General features: G+C 40.2%; 1 protein-coding gene across 3 annotated transcripts in view; it reads left to right on the top strand.

Annotated features, from left to right (window-relative positions):
• The window catches only part of Ccser1 (coiled-coil serine rich protein 1), a 1,158,948-nt gene that overhangs the window by 116,738 nt on the left and 1,019,712 nt on the right, over positions 1 to 22,498 (top strand). For all 3 annotated transcript variants that reach the window (XM_076566874.1, XM_076566875.1, XM_076566876.1), the window contains exon 2: positions 20,986 to 22,341. In XM_076566874.1, the coding sequence (XP_076422989.1) occupies positions 21,027 to 22,341 (1,315 nt within the window). In that variant the 5' untranslated portion in view covers positions 20,986 to 21,026. The remainder of the gene's footprint in view (positions 1 to 20,985; positions 22,342 to 22,498) is intronic.

Genomic DNA, 22,498 nt, shown 5'->3' on the forward strand with positions numbered 1-22,498 from the left:
ACTCAGGATGACTGAGCAAAGCATTTTTTTTTTTTCAATAGCGCTGTACTCAGATCCAGCATTGATATTCCTGTTTGCGGTGTTGGGGAACTAAGAACCATATGGCTTCTGGTTTATACTTCCTGAATCAGCTTAATTGCACCTGCATACCAATTAGGCTTGCACAAATGTCTTCCAGTGCTTTTTAGGTGTTGATATTTTGTTTTAAAAATTTCAGTCCTTTCTGGGAAATCACATGGCCAAGGAGCCCTGGGCACCCACCCTAAGCTTCCCCAGGACCTAGAGAGATGGTAGAAGTCAAAATCTTCCTAGGAAAGGCTCTGATTTCTTCCCAGAAATCAAGGGTCTAGGTGTGCTAGGAGTGGTGAGTAGATGAATTTATGAGACTTAGGCAGGAAAAATCACTACGTGTTCCAGGGCAGTCTGGGCAGCATAGCAGCACTCTGTGTCAAAGGAAAAACAGCTAAATGTGCTGGCTGTGTTATGGTGTTAAATGTATAAGAAGTCATATTTCCTTCTTTCTTGTTTCCAACTTTTCTGTATGTAAATGAATAAAGTAAATTACACAAATTGTTTTTACATCCTGGAAGGTACTTTTTGAACAGAGTTTTTTTTTTTTTAACCAATAAGCTTTTTATAACAAAAAATGTACTGCAGTTTCACTAAAACCATTTTATCTATACTTGATTTATAGATAGATATTGTCTTATATTAATACATATTATAGAATGTATTTACTTTAAGATAACAACGCTGCTGTATCTACTCTATGAACTTTTTTATGCCCATTCTGATATCATTTTGAACTCATCCATTTCCTTCTTATAGCTCAACCACTATAAGTTAATGTATATGTAAATCCTGTTTTCACTTAAAGAGCTTTTGGCCTCCTGACAGGTGATAATCATAGCATGGCCAAGTGCCCTCAGTGTCCACCCAATCTGGGGATTTAGTAGGAATTTAAGATTTGTTTTCTGAATCCTACTATATCAGAAGATGGGGGTTCAGTCCAATAGCCTTCCTGTTGTACTAAGTCCTTGAGTTGAGTTTCATGAATGCTGAAGTTGGAGAATCATACATAGAATAAGAAAATCAAACATAAACATGAACTTACCAATATCTCAGTTGTTAATAGGTAAATATTGTATGTCAGAAATGATAGTGCTAATGCAATAATAAAGCTTTGAAAATAAGAAAATATATAAGTGATATATGTCAGATTACATAAATTGAACCTCAAAATTTTAAATGATCAAAAGTGGAAGAGAATAATATTTAAAATAACTAAGAGCTTTGTTCTTAATGCATAGAAGCAGTTAATACATTGGTGGGAATAAAAAGAAAATAACCAAAGAAAAATGGTAAAAGAATATTTAAAGACATTTTTTCTTTATTATTAAAATACCTCAGTGTTAATTATTAAATTTATAAGTTGTAACCAATGTGTGTAAAATATTAGTATACTTATCTCATTATTAAATGAAAAGAAGAATATGTTTTGTGAATCACACACTATACTAACAAACACCTACATTTTCTATGGCCTAGGTTTTGAATAGGTTCCGTAAGAAAATAAATGAGTAAATAAATAAATACATAAGTAATAGCAAAAGAAAACTTTCATGGGTTGTGCGGTGGAATAGAAATTATTCTGCCTTTTGAGTTAGAATTGTGTTCCAAGTTCTTATTCTGTGGTTAGCTACCAATGAACCTGTGTGCACCCCCAGACTTCTCCTTGGTACATGACCAAGTGTGAATCTTAAGCATCACTTAAGATTTGGGGTTTGGACATTCCCAGATGAGACCTGACTGAGACCCCCAGAGTTTCTGATTGTTTCAAGGTGTGACTCAAGAACTTGTTTTCATGCCTAATTTCTTCCCTTCTTTCCCTTTAGACAAGGTCACTTTACACAGTTAGCGTGGCCTCAGACTCCATCTCCCTGACATTCTCCTGTGCTGAGGGTACAGTGAAACCATCCTGTCTAATAAGATTTTACATTTATAGTGGCTTCTGAGTGCTGCTGCCTGTCAAAGGAGTGTGCTTTGAGGACCAGTGGTTTAGATGAATCTTCACGGGTTAGGTTCAGTGCTTCAGAGCCGTGGTTCTTACCCATCCTAATGCTGCAACTCTTTAACACAGTTCCTCATGTAGTGACCCCCAACCATTAAATGATTTCATAACTGTAAATTTGCTACCGTTTTGAATTGCAATGTAAATATCTGATATGTGATCCCAAAGGGTTGTGACCTACCAGTTGAGAACCTCTGTTTTAATGGTATTATGTTCTCTGGTCTGCTGACAAGTGAATAAGGACAGAGACAGAAGAAAAAACTATCTTTGGTTTTCTGCCTCCAACAGGGTACCTGCTTTGCAATGGATGCTTATTAAATGACTTAATTCCTCCAAACCATGATGGAATCATGTATCACTTCTCAGAACCACACTGGATTGAGAGTCAATACCATGGTCTAACTTACATTTAGTCTTCATTTCCTTATTATTTTGGTCAATTAGATAATGAATTTATTGAAGGCAGGGGGAAAAGTTTGTACCTGTTTTTAATTTCCTGTAAGTTGAGTACAGATCCTCACTCACTAGATTTTAATAATGTTTGCAAACATTCTATTTCATATAAATATTTTTTTAGAGACTTCCATGGTCCCTCTTCATGACCTGATTTCTCGAAATGCTGCAGAGAAGTGCTCATAGGCTGCACGGCCTTGGGTGAATTCATTGCTGTAGAGTGGGAGACACACACCTTGCTTCTGGTCACAGCAGCAATGTGTGCTGGTGTTGTAATTACTAAATGGTACCCTGGTGGCCTGAAAGAGTGTCTTAATTTTAGAACAGCTTCATTGATTACCAAGAAGACATTTATCCATTGCATTTTGGTCCAGTTTATGAGAGGCAATACTGCCATTGGGCTGAAATCCAAAACATCACTTAAGGTTCTTCCATTAATAAAAATTCCAAAAAACTGGGTCAGCCAAAAGCAGAGACACTCAGTGTTATCAAATTATTATTTAGGAGTACAATGTATTGGCTGCTTTTATGATAGCAGGATACAAGGATACAAGGATGTGGTTCCCAGTTAATGCAGCACTGGAATGAGTTAGGGGCTCTTGCATCAAAACTTTAACACAATACACTGGGGATTTTCCACACTTTGATAAATATTTTTGTATACTTCATCTCAGATTTTCTAAATTTGAGACTAGAAATGAGCTTGTTTTTAAAGGATGTGTATTAGGAACAGTGTGTTTTCAATATGTAAAAGGCATTAGGATTCAATGCTTCATCATATTTTAAGTCTTCGGGTAAACTTTTAACTCAGTTTTTTTTCTTGATTTCACCACTGTGATGGTGATTTTAACAGCACTTCTTCCCTGGTTAGAGCAGCAACAAACCAACAGCAACATAATAACAAAACAAACAGAGAAACCCTGTGGATTTTCTTAAGCTCTTCTCTGTCCCGGGCCTCCAGTCTTGACACCCAACATTCTTGTTGATATTCTCCCCCAAATGAACCAAGACAGACCCTGTTATGTTCTTTTGTTTAAGTGGCAGAGATATCCCAGCTGATTTGCTATCTCCCTATGAAGAGACAGATTGAACTGAGCTGTCTTCTTCTGCATGTGGTCATGACCTTCTGGCGTCCTATCCGATTCTTGTTCTCTCACTTTCAGACTGCCTGGTTCCCTGTGCTCACTCCCTCCATCACCTAGGCCATGGGCAGAGCATGTTCACCCCGAGGCTGTCCACTTGATCTTGCCTCTCCCAGAAGATTGCTTCCATCTGCTTAGACATCACCTCCTCCGCACACACCATCTTTGCCTTGGATCTCATCACTCGTTTGTACAAAGCACACCACTGTTGCAGGTCATTTCATCTGGTTGCTTTATTTCTTTTGGTGCCTCTCCCACACCAGAATAGTTTGAACATTATTTCTTCCATTGCCTGTGCATCTAGAAGTAGCCCCATTTAAAAAAAAATGTTTGAGAGTGCAATAAGCTGTTTGTGTGTACTGGGGAAATGTCCCTCAGAGTGAAGTTTAACCAGTAGGCTCCAAGCTTCCCGGTTGGCTGCACAGGCAGAGATGCCTGTAGCAGAGCTAATGAAATAGACCTTGGTTTCCATTCCTAGCTGTCCATGCTTGAGGAGCTTATGCGGTTTGCAGCTTCCCTTCCTCAGGTTGTCAGGGACTCTGCTGCTTTACTCAAAGTTTTAAAGCAGGGCAGCCTATTGGGATACAAACCCTGTGTCAGCCAGTGGAGGGATTAATATTCAGGGAAACATGTTTTCCTAAAGAAGTACTGGAGCGGCAGGTGGACCCTTACTCAGGCAATACTTTAGTGAGTCAATCTCCCCTTTCTTCTCTGGATTGTGGAAATGGGGATGTCGACATGGTTGGCAGGTTACATTTGATGCTTTTAAACCTTCTCTTCCAAGGAGAAGCATTGTTAGCTAATCTGTTTTTCAATGAAATCTGCTTTTCTCAATGAGATTATAACACCAATGTACATACTTTTCTCAATCCAAATGAGCTAAATGTATAGTTTGATACTGTTGAGGAAAGTATATTTAAAGAACATATGAATATAGAAACGTCATACAATACACATTTTGCCATTATTAGGCTAATGGAAAGTCTACTAGTTGTAGCTGTTTGTTTCATTTTATTAATTGAAAAACATTATAGGATATATCCTCATCATGGTTTCTCTCTACCTCAACTTCTCCCAGATCCTTTCTACCTCCTTACCTACCTAACTCCATACTTTCTTTTTCTCTTGAGAAAACGAAACAGACAAAAACTCAAACAAACCAAAATAGTATAATCAAAACCATAAAAAGCCAGTAAGGCAAAAAAAAAAAAATGTTCAGGCAAAGCAATTTGAGACAACAAATCTACAAAAATACCATTGAGTTCCTTTTGTGTTAGACATCTAAAACCTCATTTTTATATTAGAATTATCTCCCTGACTCCCAATTTATATATTCACCAGGTAAGAATTATAGTCATATACAAAGTTGTTAGGCATAGTAAATATGCCTGTGTTCATTAAATATGAGGTGCTTTTCTGGTGAATTTCTTCCTTAGAAGAAATCCACAAAAGGATGGGAATCCTAATTGGTCTTAATAAAAACGTGGAGTCAGATATGCTGAAAGATCAGAGAGATAAAACAGCAAGCTACAGTCACTACCTCTAATCTTGCCAACTCCTCAGCTGGAAAGGGACTGAACTCCTGTCTCCTCCTCCTGCCTTATATTCCTCTCTCTGTCCAGCCATATCACTTCCTGTCTCCACCTCCCTAGTGTTGAGACTAAAGGTGTGAGATCACAAGGACTGGGATCAAAGGTGTGTGCCACCACTGCCTGGCTCTGTTTCTCTTTTAGACTGGATCAATCTTGGTCTTGAGCTCACACAGATATTTCTGCCTCTGCTTCCCGAGGTGTTGGGATTAAAGGTGTGTGCCACCACTGCCTGGCCTCTATGACTAACCAGTGACTTAGCTCCACTCTCTGATCTGCAGGCAAGATTTATTTGTTAGATCACAAACAAAATATCACCACATCAGAGCACTCAGTACCTCATCATCATCACATCTCTGGCATCATGTCTTCCTGACTAGGACCCAAATAAATGGATTAGTCAGGTGACTCAGTTGCCCTTTGATTAGATAATCAATTACAATAGAAGGGAAAGAAAGAAACTTGCCAGGAAGTTTCTAATTTTACAATTTAACAGGAGATAGCCCTTCTGCTGCTTCCCCTCCTCTGTCGCCTCCCTCTATTTTTAAGGACATACCAGAGGATGTTGAGAGTAAAGGCTCCTAGAGTTTTACCTTCTTATGTGTATGGAACAAGATGGCAACAAGTTCGTTGTATTGGAGCTAGAAGGAAGTAGTATAGAGACATATATGTGACGTGTACATTCATATGAACAGGTATTTCTCGAACTTGGAAGGTTCTTTGCACATGTTTTCATAAATCAAAATCAGGCACGAAATTGTTCGTGGTGATTCCCTAATCTTAGGAAGAAACACAATCCAAGAACATTGTTTCCGCGTACACTCTGAAACAAGGAATTTGGTGAAAGTGGTTGGTTTATAAATTGAGATATATTGAGGAAGAATCTGGGATTCTTTTAAAATGATTTCGACGTCATTGGCTGGTGGTGTCCATCCGCACCTGGCTCCCCATGATCACAGTAACACAGGGCAGCAGTGTTCACAACCCAGGCAAGGCTGAGTGCATTGCGGGCCCTTCCACCGCAGCAGCACTCATTTTCAGTTTGGTTGATCTAGCCCTGTGTTTTCACTTGACCAGACATTGAGAGTATCTGTTACGTGTCACTGCCTGTGCTGATGTATATCATAGACGGTCGGTGTGATGCCCGTCCACATGCAGACAATACACCCCCATCATTATAAAAGTGTAGCGTAGCCGCCACCTTCTTTAATGCCTGCCAATGTGTTTTAATTTGAATTTTAAAATTCTTGGCCTCAGAGTCAGTTCTATACATTTTAATGTGGTTTTAGTTTTTTGAGACCAGCTCTTACCCTGCAGCCCAGTTTGGTCTTGAATTTATATCCATTTCCCGGCCTTAGCCTCCAGGTGCAACCACCATGCCCAGAATAAGTTCTATACATGTTTCTAGTTTTAAAAGGCTTTTTATTTCAGTGTTTTAACTCTTCTAAAATTTTCTCGTTAAGAGTTAGAGACTTCTTTTAATTAAAAAGAATTTGTGTTATCAGACACCATTTTTAGAAACAAAGATTTACATTGAAAATAATTATTTGAAATAATAATTTATTATTTAATGACTTTATGATATTTTGAAAGTTAAATGCCCAGTAAATTAGATTTATTTGAATGTTAGTTAAAAATTTGACTTTATAAATCAAAAGACAGACTATTGTGCCCTCTGCTGATCAATTTGTGCAACTGCAAGTGTTTTCTGATAACTTCATGGCAAATAAAGTCTTTTACTATTTAGTGGACAGCAATCTTAGATGTTGATGAGACTCTTACACTTTGGGTATATATTGCTAGCTGGCATCTAGTTGGTATATTAGCCTTTAAAGGAGAAGTTAAAAATTACATTTGATTTTTAGACTAATACAATTTATTACTATTATTTTGTATGTGTGCGTGATATGAATATGTTCGGAAGGGGCATGTGTACCATAATGCTCCTATGGAGGTCAAAAGGCTTTGTGGCCTGGGGCTTGAACTTGGTTACCAGACATGAGGAACAAGCATCTTTACCTGCTGAAGCTTCTCATCTTATAAGAGTCGCAGAGCTACCCACGCCCCATCAGCTCATTGCTCCCATTTATGAGCAGGATGTGTCAAATAGTCTGTTACCATTTGGTGATGTTAGTAAGGTAGAGATCTCACAACCTCAAAGCTGGCAGAAATCTTTTATTGAATCAATTTTTCTTCCTTACTACTGAGGCTATTTTTAGAATAAGTGCCATACCCATACAGCAAACAGAAAAGGAAATCGTTTTACAGTTTCTAGGAAATGAAGTAGAATTTTAACCACCAGAAAAGTGAATCTTGACCTTCACAGATTCACTTTAGATTGAAAAACCACTAAAAGATCAAACTTCCCGGTTAAATATAGTTCAGAAATGATAATGGGTGGCTTAAAAATTCCTCACGTGTTTTATTTTAAAAAACATTTTATGTTGGAACATTGACATTTGAAGATTACCAACCTCTAGGATCGCTTGTGTTTCATCTCACTTCTCAGGCTTCCCCCAACACCTGTTCTCCTGATCTTTGTAGAGACAACAACTGTTATCAAGTTTTGCGCCCCACATGTGACTTTAATTCACCTTACATACACTTGTGTGTAGTCTTCCATGTTATGATTCTTGTTGAGCTATGATGTTATACTTCCTCCTATTATTTTCTTAGCTCTAACTGCAAACCAAGTTTATGAATGTATTTTTGTTACTAAAATCTTATTACAATTGCACTAATATCCCCGTTGACGAAAGCATCTGAAGTAACAGTCCATGTTAAGCATAACCACAGCCAATGGTTGGAAATACATCTTTCCAGACTTTCCCACATGTTTTTTATGCCTATATAATGTTCAGAATATTTATTTTGTACACATTATCTCCTAAAACACACAGTTGACATATATGTAATTTAGATTGTAATTTAGCAACTTGATTATAAAACCCAATATCCGGGAAACTTTTTCCATGTTACTTCATGTTTTCAACTCATAGGCTTAGTGTTTGTTTACTAATTTCTGAAATAAATACCATGTAAAAAGTCTCTTCTGCCATTGAACATCAGCCCTGTTAGCAGTTTTCATTGTTGTATGTATTCTGAATGATCTTGTGCTCACTCCTTGTGCAGACTTGTGCTATTCTCTCATAGTGATGAACTGTGGAGTGTTTTTAATTTCACATTTTTATAAATATCTCTAAATGGTGTTAGCAGTGTGACCTGTGACCTCCTCCCTTTCCCCCTTTTATTAAACATAGATTTTTTTCTCATACAATAGACTCTGAATATACTTTCCCCATGCTTTTCATTTCCTAGTTCTTCCCCACCTCCTCTCCTCTCCAGATCTACTTCCTTTCTGTCTTTCATTAGATAAGAGCAGGTATCTGAGAGATAACAACCAAACATGACAAGATAAAATGCAAAAATATGAAGCAAAAACTGTTATATTGAAGTTGGACAAGACAAGCCAACAGAAAAAATAATAGTCTCAAGAGCAGGCAAAAGAACTGGAGACCTACTTGTTCTCACATTCAAGGGTCCCATAAAAGTACTAAACTCAAAGCTATCGTGTATGTGTGGGCTCTGTGCATGCTGCTTCAGTCTCTGAGTTCACATGAGCTTTGCTCTGTTGTTTTAGAGGGTCTTGTTTTCCTCGTGTTCTCCATCACCTCTGACCGCCGCCCCCCATTATTTCTGCTTCCTCTTCCACCAGATTGGAAGGGAGGGATTTGATAGAGAGATCTCATATAGAGCTGTGTGTTCTAAAATCATTCTCTCTGCATAATGTCTGGCTCTGGATCTCTATTTGTTCCCATCTCCTGCAGGAGGAAGCCTCTCTGATGATTGCCAGCTCCTTCTTGAGTCTCTAAGTACTAAGGTCACAAACTTGACATTATTAACTTTCAGAATACTAAGAGTAGAAGCTATTACTTTTTATATAAATAATGAGCTGAGTGTCTTTCAAAAGTTGATTGTTGATGTAGGATAATTCTCTATGACTCTCCTCTGGTTCACATTCCTCTATTTGCATATTAATTTTTTGCTTGTAGGTGTGTTTAGTGCATGTATGAGGATATGCATGTGCACACGCAGAGGTTAAAGTTTGACATGTCTTTCTAGATCACTTCCCACTTGACAGGGTATCTCACTCTACCTAGGCTCAGTGGTTGGCTAGATTGTTGGCCAGTGAGCCACAGGGATGCGAGCCTCTGCCTCCCTGCATTAGGTTTACACATGCAGGTCACATTGTGAACATTTTCATGGTTCCTGGTGATGACCACAGGTGCTGTGCTTGCTCAGCGGGCACTCTACCTTCTGAACCATTGCATGAACTCTGACTGTAGTCTTTTCTCCTTGTGTTTTCTGCTCTTCATTGACTTACTGGAGTTCTGTTTCTGCATTTCCCAATCACTTATGAGTCTGATTATCTTTTCTTGTTTTCATTTTTAACTCATTTTTCCCTTCTGAGAAATGTTAATAGTCCTTGATCGTTTATTTCTCATTTATTTTTCTTATTGATCTGAATAGAATTCCTTATGTATTCTAGATATTAACTCTTTGCCCTTTGAATATCTTCCTAGTGTTTTCTCATTCTTTGAGAAAGTCTACTACATACCACTGACTGGCACTACCACCAGCCTCCTGCCTCAGGTTTAAGGGATTATTGTGAAGCCCATCTCACTGTTTCCTGGAGTCTGTACTTACTTTTTCTAGGCTGTCCCACAACCTTTATCCATTTCTTCTCTGTGTCCTGAGAGCAATCCCTTGATAGACTGCTGGCCTAAAAAGACTTACTTGGAGTCTGCTTCTAAGAATCTGACTCAAGAAAATAATTAGAGTTTCCTTTATTTAATAGCTACTTTAAAACCCAACCAAATCCCATAATAGGCTATTATAAAATAGCACAACTGTTTAGGAACAAACATCTTATAGTTTCTGTAGTCAGAAGATTTCCTGTGTCCTGGCCTGCCAGTGGTCAGGACAATCTCTCCCACTCGCATCCCCCAAGTAAACACACAGAGGCTTATATTAATTATAACTGCTCAGCCATTAGCTCAGGCTGTCTACTGACTAGCTCTTACACTTAAACACAGCCAATTTTTTTTTTTTTTTTTTTTTTATTATTTTATAACACCATTCAGTTCAACATAATAGCCACAGAAACCCCTGTTCTCCCCCTCTCGCCCACCCCTCCCCCCAGCCCACCCCCCATTCCCACCTCCTCCAGATCAAGGTCTCCCCCGAGGACCGGGGTTGACCTGGTAGACTCGGTCCAGGCAGGTCCATTCCCCCCTCCCAGACCGAGCCAAGTGTCCCTGCATAAGTCCCAGGATTCAAACAGCCAACTCATGCAACGAGCCCAGGACCTGGCACCAATGCACAGCTGCCTCCCAAACAGATCAAGCCAACTGACTGTCTCACCCGTTCAGGTGGCCTGATCCAGTTGGGGGCCCCTCAGCCTTTGGTTCATAGATCCTGTGCTTCCATTCATTTGGTTATTTGTCCCGGTGCTTTATCCAACCTTGGCTTCAACAATTCTCGCTCATATAAATCCTCTTCTTACTCACTAATTAGACTCCCAGTGCTCCACCAGGGGACCAGCCGTGGATGTCTGCCTTCAGATTCCTCAGTCCTTGGATGGGGTTTATGGCACCACTATTTGGGTGTCTGGCCATCCCATCACCAGAGTAGGTCAGTTCCTGCCGTCTCGCGACCATTGCCAGCAGTCTTTTGAGGGGGTATCTTTGTGGATCTTCGTGGGCCTCCCTAGCTCTCTGCTTCCTCCCCTTCTCACCTTCTCATGTGGTCTTCTTTTACCATGGTCTCCTATTCCTTGTTCTCCCTCTCTTTTCTTGATCCAGCTAGGATCTCCCACTCTTTCCCTCGACTGTCGCCCTTCATTGTTCCCACTCATGACCAGGCTATTCATGTAGATCTTGTCCATTTCTCCGTGTCTTTTTTTGGGGTCCCATTTTCCAGGTAGCCTCACTGGTGATGTGAGTAGCAGTCTAGTCATCCTTGTTCCACATCTAGCATCTTCCTATGAGTGAGTACATACCATATTTGTCTTTCTGAGTCTGGGTTACCTCACTCAGGATGATTTTTTCTAGATCCATCCATTTGCCTGCAAACCGTGTGATGTCGTTGTTTTTCTCTGCTGAGTAGTATTCCATTGTGTATATGTGCCACAATTTATTTATCCATTCTTCAGTTGAAGGGCATCTAGGTTGTTTCCAGGTTTTGGCTATTACAAACAATGCTGATATGAACATAGCTGAGCAAGTGCTCTTGAAACACAGCCAATTTTTGTTAATCTATATGTTGTCACGTTTTTCCTGTCTTTACCTGTGTGCCATTACATGCTGCTCCCTGGACAGCAGGCTGGCATCTACTGACTCAGCCTTTTTCTTCCCAGAATTTTTCTTGTCTGCTTATCCCACCTATACTTCCTGCCTGGCTACTGGCCAATCAGTGTTTTATTAAACAAGTATACAAGCATTATATTACAGCATTTCCCTTTTCGTTTAGAAAGATATTGACTATGACCAATAACAATTTGTAACTAACAACCTAAACAAAGACAAACATCCATAATCTATTTTTTGGGGATGTGGGTGTAGTTTTTTAGGCTGCTTCCTGCTGATAGAGGGTGCTGGTAATCTTATGGGGACACACAGAAAATTTTAGGATTATAGTTAAGTCTGGACTGGAGTAGTCTGTGATGCTGTATTCTCTGAACCAGTTGCTTTGAAGTTGATTTTGGATGCTGGATGATCTGGGCCATGGTGTCATCAGCAACATTTCAGGGGGTCTTGGCTGGTCAAACCTGATGTATCTTAATCTGGAACAAATCCATAACCTATTGCTTACTGTGGAAATGAAAGCAGAGTCTCCTTTCCAAAGCAACAATTTTCAGGTACCAACTTTCCTGTTACACTATACACTCATTTGGGCATTGTCATTCCTAAACAAATGTAATTTCACCTTTTTAGAATCATGGTCAAAGTCTGAGGTAATAGTTTAATTCAGAACTATTGTCTGAATATTTTGTTGATATAGTTATTCAGTTATGTGTGGCCACAAGAGGGATCAGCATGGTCAAATATGTGGGTCAAAGAAAGGAAGGGAATTATAGTTGAGAATCCCTAATGCAAAAACCCCATGTGCTTCCAAACTTGAAATGCTACACCCCGATACAACACCTTAGTGGGAAGTTCCACATTGTACCTCATACAATGGTTGCAGTGCAGACACAGGTACACTGAGAATACAATAGAAAAATCACCTCCAGTTTATGTATATATAATGTATATAGAAGATAAAATTTACCTTTAGTCCTCATGTACCATCCCTGATATATTCCTTATATCTTTGCACTTATTTCAAAATCTGAAATTATTTACATTATTGGCCCCAAGCATTTGAATAAAGGAATGCCTGTTTCTGTAAATGTAAGTCAAATAATGTTTGCCATGTTGCTTGTATCATGATTGATTTAGTGACAATGGATAGCCAGACTAACCTAAGCCCCAATGGCACTTGAGTGTCTCAGCCTATGATACACTTTCTGTGGTGACTGGGGTCAGGTCAGCAGATGTTAGGTCTAAAACAGATGTGAACTGGTTGAGAATGTCTAGGTGAAAGGACTTGGGGAAGTCACAGATGGAAGGAGAGTCATTCCTTGAGCATGAGTTTGCTAACTGCCCATGATGAGTTAGTCATGAGGGTCTGCAGCTTTGCTGAGTACTTATTCTCCTCCTTCCCTTCTCTCTCCCCTCTCCTCCTCTCTTCCCCTTCCCTTTGTTTTCTTTTCATACTCCACATAACAGTTCCTTCAGGCAGCAGATCCTATTATCTCCACGGACAGTGTTAGGCTCTGGGAGGAGTAAGGAGGTTATTTATGTCTTGTTTGATCACAGAAATTCCAAATGCAGGCCTGAGTTCACACGCAGTATTCTTTCATCCATTATTACTTTCCCCAGCTGTATATCCACTGTCTAAATCTCCAAACGTAAACTATACATGCTTTAAATATTAATGTACTCTTGTTTTGTGTCTAAGCCTTGCACACACACACACACACACACACATACACACACACACACACACACACACACACACACACACACACACACAAGGCTTTTACATTTCTTACTGCTTTCACAGTTAACCAGTCTCTGAGCAAACTTATTTTTTTTCTTTGTCTTCTATTTTTATTGTCTTTGAAGACAACCAAGAGCTATGATCATGTATGATGGTGGTGTCAATCTTTTTTTTTTTAACAAGGATTTTTTTTATTGAATTTATGTATTAATATGGAAAGAATTGGCATCTTTACAGCATTGAGACTTTTCTTTCTAAGACGTGACATTCATTTTATCTGCTTGGGTCTTCCTTTGTTCTATGATGGGATGTTCAGCAGATTTGGGTGATAAACATTTGTGTACACATTCTATGTGCAGATGTTATCATTGGTGGTGTCAATCTTATTCTTTCTAAATATGTATCTAAATACATCCTAGCAGTTCAGATGAGAATCTCCTTTGCACAGTCCTAACAGAACCATTGCTTTGAAGTGTATTCTCCCTTTTTATTGTGACTGTCTCATTATGTTAGTTTTGTTCTGTTCTTTCTCCTTGACTGTAGGATTGTTTTATACAAGTCTAATTGGAGCAGTCTGACTTTACTTGTATAGCTATCCCTGTGGTGAAATCATTTTAAGAAGCACCTATCTCTTATGCATGCAATAATGTTTGTATTATGCTCTTACTGAGGAATAACATAATGAATTCACAATGGCTGGTTATATACAATTTAATAATTTATTAATTAAGTACTTAATTTCAGTGATATGATTTCTGACCTGAACATTCCTAGATGAATAATCTCACTCTCCTCTGTGAGTGATGAGACATTTGGTCCATATCAGTCATCCCTTGGTGTCTTCCCTGATTCTACTGACAGAAGTGGCAGTTATCTGTGTTGTTGTGATGGTTAATATGTTCAAAATACCTCCATTATTTTCCTATTCACTTAAGAGATTAAATGAAGCATTTCTTCTCTTTTTTTTAAAATTTTATTTATTTTATTTTACAATACCATTCAGTTCTACATATCAACCACGGGTTCCCCTATTCTCCCCCCTCCCACCCCCTCCCTTTACCCCCAGCCCACCCCCAATTCCCACCTCCTCCAGGGCAAATCCTCCACCACCACCCCCAGGACTGTGATTAACCTGGTAGACTCAGTCCAGGCAGGTCCAGTCCCTTCCTCCCAGCCTGAGTCAAGTGTCTGTAGCTTGATTTTTTCGCCTTGCCCACAGTCAGGACAAATCTCTGTCACCTGCCAGTCCCACAGCAGCTCAGACCCAACCAAGTAAACACAGACACTTATATTGCTTTCAAACCGTATGGCCGTGGCAGGCCTCTTGCCAACTGTCCTTATCTTGCTAACTGTGCTTTTATCTTAAATTGATCCATTTCCATACATCTATACCTTGCCATGTGGCTGGTGGCTTACTGGCGTCTTCACATGCTGCTGGTCATGGCAGAGGCTGCAGTGTCTCTGGTCATGGCGGCGGCTGCAGCCTCTCTGGTCATTGCAGCGGCTGCAGCGTCTCCTTCTGCCTTTCTGTCCTTTTATCCTGCCTAGCCACGGCCGATCAGGTTTTATTTATTAACCAATCAGAGCAACTTGACATACAGACCATCCCCCAGCACAGCCAAGTGCAGACCATCTCAAACACCTGCACTCAGGCCCATGGTCCTAATCATCCTCTATATGGACCTGCTGGGTAACGCCACAAAGAACCTGAGAATGGGCTCCCACAGGACATACAGAACATCCCACAGCAAGTGTCCCTGCATAAGCTCCCGGTTTCAAACAGCCAACTCATGCAATGAGCACAGGACTTGGTCACACTGCCTAGTTGCCTCCCAAACTGATCAAGCCAATCAACTGTCACACCTATTCAGAGGGCCTGATCCAGCTGGGAGCCCCTCAGCCTTTAGTTCATAGTTCATGTGTTTTCATTCATTTGGCTATTTTTTTTTTCAATAATTGAGTAAAACCGACATTTATTATAAGCCACAGTCATCCTAGGGACCTCCATGCTATATATATAGCCTTCATGGTTCTATGGGTTGTGGTCTGATTGTTCTTTTAAATGAAGCATTTCTTAATGTGCCTTCACAGAAAAGTGACATGATGGTTAAAGTCCAGGAATGTTGCTGTGTAAACAGCAGGTCTTGTCTAGAGCAAATGTCTTTCCAGCAAAGCCCTACACTTAGCTCAGATGGTCCTATTGAGTTAGCATAATTAGATAAGGTTTCTGGGAAATTTCCTCAAACTGCATGCTTTGATATTGTTACATATGATTTATTCTTACATGACTCCAAGTGGAGAAGTGTTATTTGTACAGGATTTGTGTCTCTGGGTTTTCTTTCTTGTGTTTTCCCAGGTAGAATAGACTTCTTTGGAGAGTGGTCATGTTGTCTGTCTGTGGTTATTTTCTGAAAACTCTTCTCAGAAAGAGTAGGGATGGGATCAGATTTAACTTTCGCTGCTTTCCTCACAAAAGCCTCAAATGATGGTTTGAATAATAGATTGAATGAAAAAAATGTTTTTTTATTACTTAAAAAGGCTGCATATTTGTTTCGCTTTCTGACTCTCTGTGCCTTAAACACTTTTACAACAACTTTCTGCTTCGCAATAAAAATTGCCTGTTTAATCCTGTCACAGATACACTTGGCACACTTAAAACCACCATAAGCCCTGCTGACATGCTTCTTTGTCTTAGACAATCTCTTAAGGACTTTAGGGCTCACAGCACAAACCCCTCAAAGTCCGCCTGGGCACACACCACATGCAGATTTAGGTGCTTTCCCAACCTTCCTGGTATAAGGTAAACAATCTTGTTGCCAGGGGTTCGAGACAGCCTAGTTTTATTAGAGACTGTATTACAGGAAAGCCTATGATGGTATGTCAAATGCTGGACTGTTCTGAATGCCTCTAAGCACTGTTCCTGGAAGAGGAAAAAAAATAGTCTTCAAGTTCAAATAAAAATGCCACTTAGGGAAAGTTGGTAATAAAATGTGAAAGTATTGATTCACCCTGTACATTAAGTTCATTTAGAAGCACAGATTTTGATGAGTGACTTTTCATATCGACTTATGTATTGCAGACCCCATGTATCATTTGCTTGCATGTCATGTATTGCATGCCCCAAGTATCATTTGCTTGAATATAGCCCAGCATCACAACACTGGAGGTTGAAAGTGGGCCCTGTGTCAGGAAGTCTACAAATTTCGGCGTGCTGTCACCTCATCACTAGGGAAGTGCCTATGAAATAATTTATTTTTTAAAGATTTATTTATTTTTATTAGTTTGTATGCATTTGTGTAGGTTTCTCTGTATGTATATCCCATGTGTGGAAGTACTGAAGGCCAGAAAAGTATGTCAGATCCCTCAGAACTGGAGCTACAGGCACCTGTGGGTGCTGGGGACTGAACCTGGATTCTCTCCAAGAGTAGGAAGCTGGCTTAACTACTGACTCATATCTCCAGCCTCTGTGAGATGTTCATTACTATTGTTTTAGTTCGTGCTACTGACGATACACAGAGCTTGCCTTGGAGGTCACAGATTTTTTTTTTAATTGTCAATTGCATCTGCAGGAAGGTGTATTTTTAATGTATGTAATAAGTTCGTTTTATCAAAAATAAATAATTCTTATGGTAGTTGTAGCCCCTGAACAATAGGCTTCAATCTATACATTTTTAGTAACTTTTTGGTTAAGAAAGATTAGATAATATTTGAGAAAACAGCACCTGTGAGATGGCTAGAGTAAAAAACACTTCCCGCAAAAGCCTGACAACCTGAGTTCAGTTCCTAAAACCCACATTAGAAGGAAGGAATAAACTCCTCAAAGTTGTTTTCTGACCTCCATGTATGCTATGGTATGTGCATATCAGCCCTCACCCTACTCCCCACACACAATGAACCAAAGTAATGGAGAAAAGAGGTTTCTCTTATTTCAAAGTGCATAAAAAGTTTCATTAGAGAATTAAAAGGTTACATTTATGCTTATAACATAGTAAAGAGAAATGAGAATACTGTGACATTCTTACAACACATCTTTTGTGTACAATGAGAGTGATGTGATGTCTGGCTCTGCTTCCTCCTCAGGATTATTGGCTGCATTGGTCCATGAGTGTGGAGGGAGCAGAAGGGGGCAACAGAATTAGAATGACTGTGGGTACTACTGAGACAGCCCTCCAGGAGACAGACTTCTGTGAATCAGTGCAGCTTTATTCCAGAGTATAAGGAATATATAGGATTGGAGAGCCTGGGGACAAACCCTAATTTGCATTATGTGGCACGATCTTATCAGAAGGCTCCTAGCACAAATCTTAGTTATCATATGTGCAGCAAGGTAGCCTTCTAGCAGGAATCCATGCCAAGGGTCAAGCTAAAGATAAATTAGGCATCTGGCTTAGAAGCAGCTTTCAGATAAGGTCAGTCCTCCAGGCCCAGGGTCATACTCCAGATAAGGGCAGGTAGAGAGCAGGAAGTTTCCCGGGGGGGGGGGGGGGGAGGTTCCACATTGATAAGCTTTGGGGAAAAGCTGCCAGGCCATGAGACTGCAGCCTCAAGGAGCCAGCAATGCCTTCCAACAGTGACAAGACCATGTTTTAGTCAATTTGTCCAACATTATATCATTATCGTGTCCATGTCTTAGGTAAACACAGTTTTCAGATACACTATTTTTCATAACTTGAAAGGCTTCTGATAAGCTTCTGAAAGGTGTGCAGCTTGATATGTTTATCTATTTTTGAAATATTGATGTGTTCAAAGGAAAGCTACCCACTGGAAATCCATTCTATATTAGGTACTTCTTAATTAATGGAGTAGCTAAGCAAGCCGACACATTCTTGGCTGTTCAAAGGATGAAGGTAGAAACAGAAAAGAGTGATGTGCAATAGAAGGGTGGATCTGGAGGTTTAGATAGCTGCCAGGCCCCACAGAGCTATTCTCAGGACTATGGGAAATCTGAGCTACAGGTATTTTATCTTTCTGCCATTTGTTTCTTCCAGTTGGAAATATGATTACATGTACAATTAAGTGAAGTTTAAAGAATCTTCTATGTTTAATAGATTTTTATATCTACTCAAGGACAGAGTTCTCCTTGACAAACCAACATGAGTAGTAGCCTATGTGCTTCACACTTGCCTGGTTGGGGTCTCACTGTTTGTATTAAGTATTTAAGTGGTTACTTACTATAAAAGATTTTCTGAAAAAATTTCCGCATGTAAATCTTTCAAATACTTGGTCAGGAGATCTAGAATTGAGTTACTCTTTCAGTTGAGTGCTGAAACAAGAAATGCTAGAGAAAAGGCCAAGAAATATATTGATACATACATATGTCAATAATGATAATATTTTGGCCCCAACTCTAAGATACTCATTTAGCAAAACTGATTAGTTCCAATATAGGGCCCATGATCTCCTTGGCCATGTGCTTCTGACCAGATTTACTGATTGATCCAGCTATGAGTGACCCCTCTGTAGCAGGCCTTAAATCCAGTCAGGAAGTGGCTGATTCCTTCCATAACATGCATATTGCTATTGAACTGGTGAGCACATCTTGCCTGGCTGGCCAGTACTGTAGCATCTTAGGTCTACAAATGGGTAAGAACATTGATGAATTTTTCCCCAAGTGGCATGCACTATACCTTTTGGTAGTCAGCAGGGAGGAAGTTTCCAGGTCAGTTCTCGTTTGATTTCTTTATGTCCTGCAGCCAAAATGTGTGGTGTTTTCAGCAATAGGGTCATACCATCTAGTTATGGTAGGCAACCAGTAGCAGTGGCAGTAGCCTGTAGCCTGTGTACCATGAAAATGTCATATATATGCAAAATGGAGTTTCAGTCAGCTGTGAAGGAAAATGTAATCATGAGATTTGCAGGAAAATGGATGGGATTGAACAATACTGAGTGCAATAACCTAAGCCCAGAAAGATAAATACTGCATGTTTTCTGTTGTATGTGCATCCTAGTATTGAAATTTTAGACTCATGTGTTTGATATGGAGTGTCCACAGGAGGCAGGAAGCTAGAAAGGGCTAATGATATGGGGAGGAGAAAAGGCCTTATGGGGGAAGTAAGTATTAGAACAAATGTGAATGTAGAAAGGGGAATTTTGTAAGCTAAAATGCTCACAAAGTTTTTAAGCATTGGTGTGGGAGTAATAGAGGACAGGATGGGAAGGGTTTAACAAAAAAATGAAGGACACGTGAAAAAGACATAAAACCCCACTACTTTGTAAACATTTTAGCTTTATTTCTGTTGCTGCGATAAAATATTTGAACAACAACAACAAAAAAGGAGACAATTTAGTGGGAAATGGGTTTGCTTTTAGTGCCCAGTCCAGGTTACAGTCCATCACTACTGAGAAGTCAAAGTCAGAACCTGAAGTAGTTCCTACTCTTAAACATGCTGCCATCAAGAGCAGAGAGGGAAAGAAGGCTTGCATGTGTCTATTCAGCTCACCAGGGTTCCAGCCCAGCATCGCAAGACAAGGCAATCAGAAATATATTAATTCAGTGAGATTTTTGTTTATCAAACCCAAACAGGAGCCAACTATGCTATCTCATGACAGTCTGTTATAAACAGCAATACCAGAACAGAAAGATTGAATGTGTGAGTTGAAATGAGACTGACTGAGCAGCAGTCTCTGCAGTGGGAGCATGTCAGTGGCACTCTGCTCTTCATTTCTGGAGAATTCAGAGCTTCCTGTATGCTGTACTGATCATAAGCCAGCCTTTAGGGTTAAGAAGGCTTGATTTCTTATTCTGGTTTTGCTTCATTAGTTGGTGACATTATATCGAGTTTCCTTTCTTTGGACTATGAAATGCCCATAACATTGCTACTTACTTCTAGAGTCCTAACAAAAAGAGATCATCTCTGAGAAATCCTTTGTGCATCAAAAAGGATTAGAATAGCAAACTTTCCACCCACCTCCTCCTCCACCTTCTTCATCAGTGACACCCAGGTGCACCAACATACATATGGTCATCAGGGTCCTGTGTTTCTGATTGGCTCATTGTTGCTACTCTCAGGATTAGTGACCACCTGAGCTTTGCATCAAATCTTTCCTTTAGATCATTGTCTGCCTCCCTCATCTTGCTAGTCTGTAACTCTTTGTATCTTGGGTGATGAGTTTCTTTTGTCAGCAATCAGATTTTCCCCCAGGTTCCCATGACAGACACCATGGATAAGAATTTGCTCCCGTTGGTTTTTCGTGAGTGCAGATCTCAGTCCCTGGCTTGCTACTGTCTGATCTGTGTTTCTGTTAAGCTTCATAGATCATCCCTTGAGCCACATGGCACTAAACATGGCTGTGTTTAAGCATAGAAAGTTCAGATTTAATAATGTCCCAGAATTTAAAAGCGGACTGTCCAGATCTTAAATAATGGTCTTGTGTTTCCCAACCTAGCATTCCTTTTAGTGGACTAAGTATGTATGATAATCTTGAATTTTTTTGATTCATAGTAAGATTTTGATACTAATTGTTGGTAATTTTCTGTGTTCTTAAATCCTGAATTTTGGCATACTATTATCGTAGTATAAACCAAAATTTGTTCTTTGTCTTGAAAAGCTGTATTTTGCTTAACTGGATACTGGTCAAGATTGAATTCTATTGACTTGCTTTCTTTGTTTTTACCCTTTACCAGGCTGCTAAATTGGCTATCGCAGTGTAAGCCTCAGGGTCCCAATGGGGGACTCAGGATCAAGGAGATGTACCCTGGTCTCCCGGTTGCCAATATTCAGGAAAAGTATTAGCAGAAGACATGACTCTCTCCCTTCTTCACCCTCTTCCGGTAACACAGCTGGGGTCCACAGTTCCTCCCCTTCCAGCACTAACTCCAGCTCAGGGAGTGTGGGGAAGCGCAGGAGCATATTCCGGGCTGCCTCCATCAGCTTCCACCACAAGAAGGGGAGTGAACCTAAGCCAGAACCCGTCGTCGACCAGAACCTTAGTATTTCCAATGGTGCTCAACCCAGTCACAGCAATATGCAGAAACTGAGTTTGGAGGAGCAAGTCAAAACCAGGGGAAGACATTCTGTGGGTTTTAGTACTTCACGAAGTAAGAAGATAACAAGATCTTTGACCGAAGATTTTGAAAGGGAAAAGGAAACCCCAACTAATAAGAATGTCTTTATAAATTGTCTAAGTTCTGGCAGAAGTGAAGGGGATGATTCTGGATTCACAGAAGAACAAACTCGCCGTTCTCTGAAACAATCAACAAAGAAGCTACTTCCCAAATCCTTTTCGTCTCACTCTAAATTTTCTAAGTCAGTTCCACAGAGCCAATCCAAGCCACTGGTACAGCAGCCTGAGTTCTCGCTGGCTGTCGCACAGTACCAGGAGCGGGAACCCACCTTAGGAAGACCTTCCCCATCTTGCTCTGCCGATGTAACAGACCACGCAGGAAGTTCCTTACAGTCGCCTCTGCTTTCCACTGACCTGACCACAGCACAGACCCCTTCAGAATTCTTGGCCTTGACTGAAGACTCTTTGTCGGAGGCAGATGCCTTTCCTAAAAGTGGAAGCATGGCATCGCACTGCGACAACTTTGGTCACAATGATGCTACCTCTCAGCCCATCCCCAGTCTCAGTGCTGGCACAAAGACGATGGAATTTGTGGGGACTGTGCCCTGTATGATGATGTCTCCTGGGAGGTACAGGCTAGATGGTCGGTGTGGCACCGAACTGCATTCTTTACCAGAGACTGCTGCTGCTGCTGGCCAGAGGGAAGTGTTACTGCAAAGCACTGGACCCCCTGTTAGGAATGTGACCCACCCAGAGACCCACTTACCAGCTGCTCATCAAAGAGAAGAGGAACCCTCTGAACCAATGCTGAGGACCAGCTCACCCAGGACACTGGGCTCCTATGACCAGCACAAGGCTCTGGGTGAACGCATTAAAGGGGTCCACCCTGTTTCGGATTCAAGGGTAATCCCTTCATCTGGGGATCCTCATGTTTTTAACAAAGCATCTTATGGATATGAAGCAAGTGCTGCCAAAGGTATGCAGATGTTCCTCGTGCAAAAAATGATGGAAATTAATTTTCATTATCATTTGATCAATTATTTTTACTCCATATCTTGAATGGAGGCACATTTCCTTTGCATTTATAATTTCTGGTAAATGCTTGCTTTTTAAAATTTCTCTCAGTTACGATG

This window comes from Peromyscus maniculatus, chromosome 3 (genome assembly GCF_049852395.1).
Source record: "Peromyscus maniculatus bairdii isolate BWxNUB_F1_BW_parent chromosome 3, HU_Pman_BW_mat_3.1, whole genome shotgun sequence".
Taxonomy (NCBI): domain Eukaryota; kingdom Metazoa; phylum Chordata; class Mammalia; order Rodentia; family Cricetidae; genus Peromyscus; species Peromyscus maniculatus.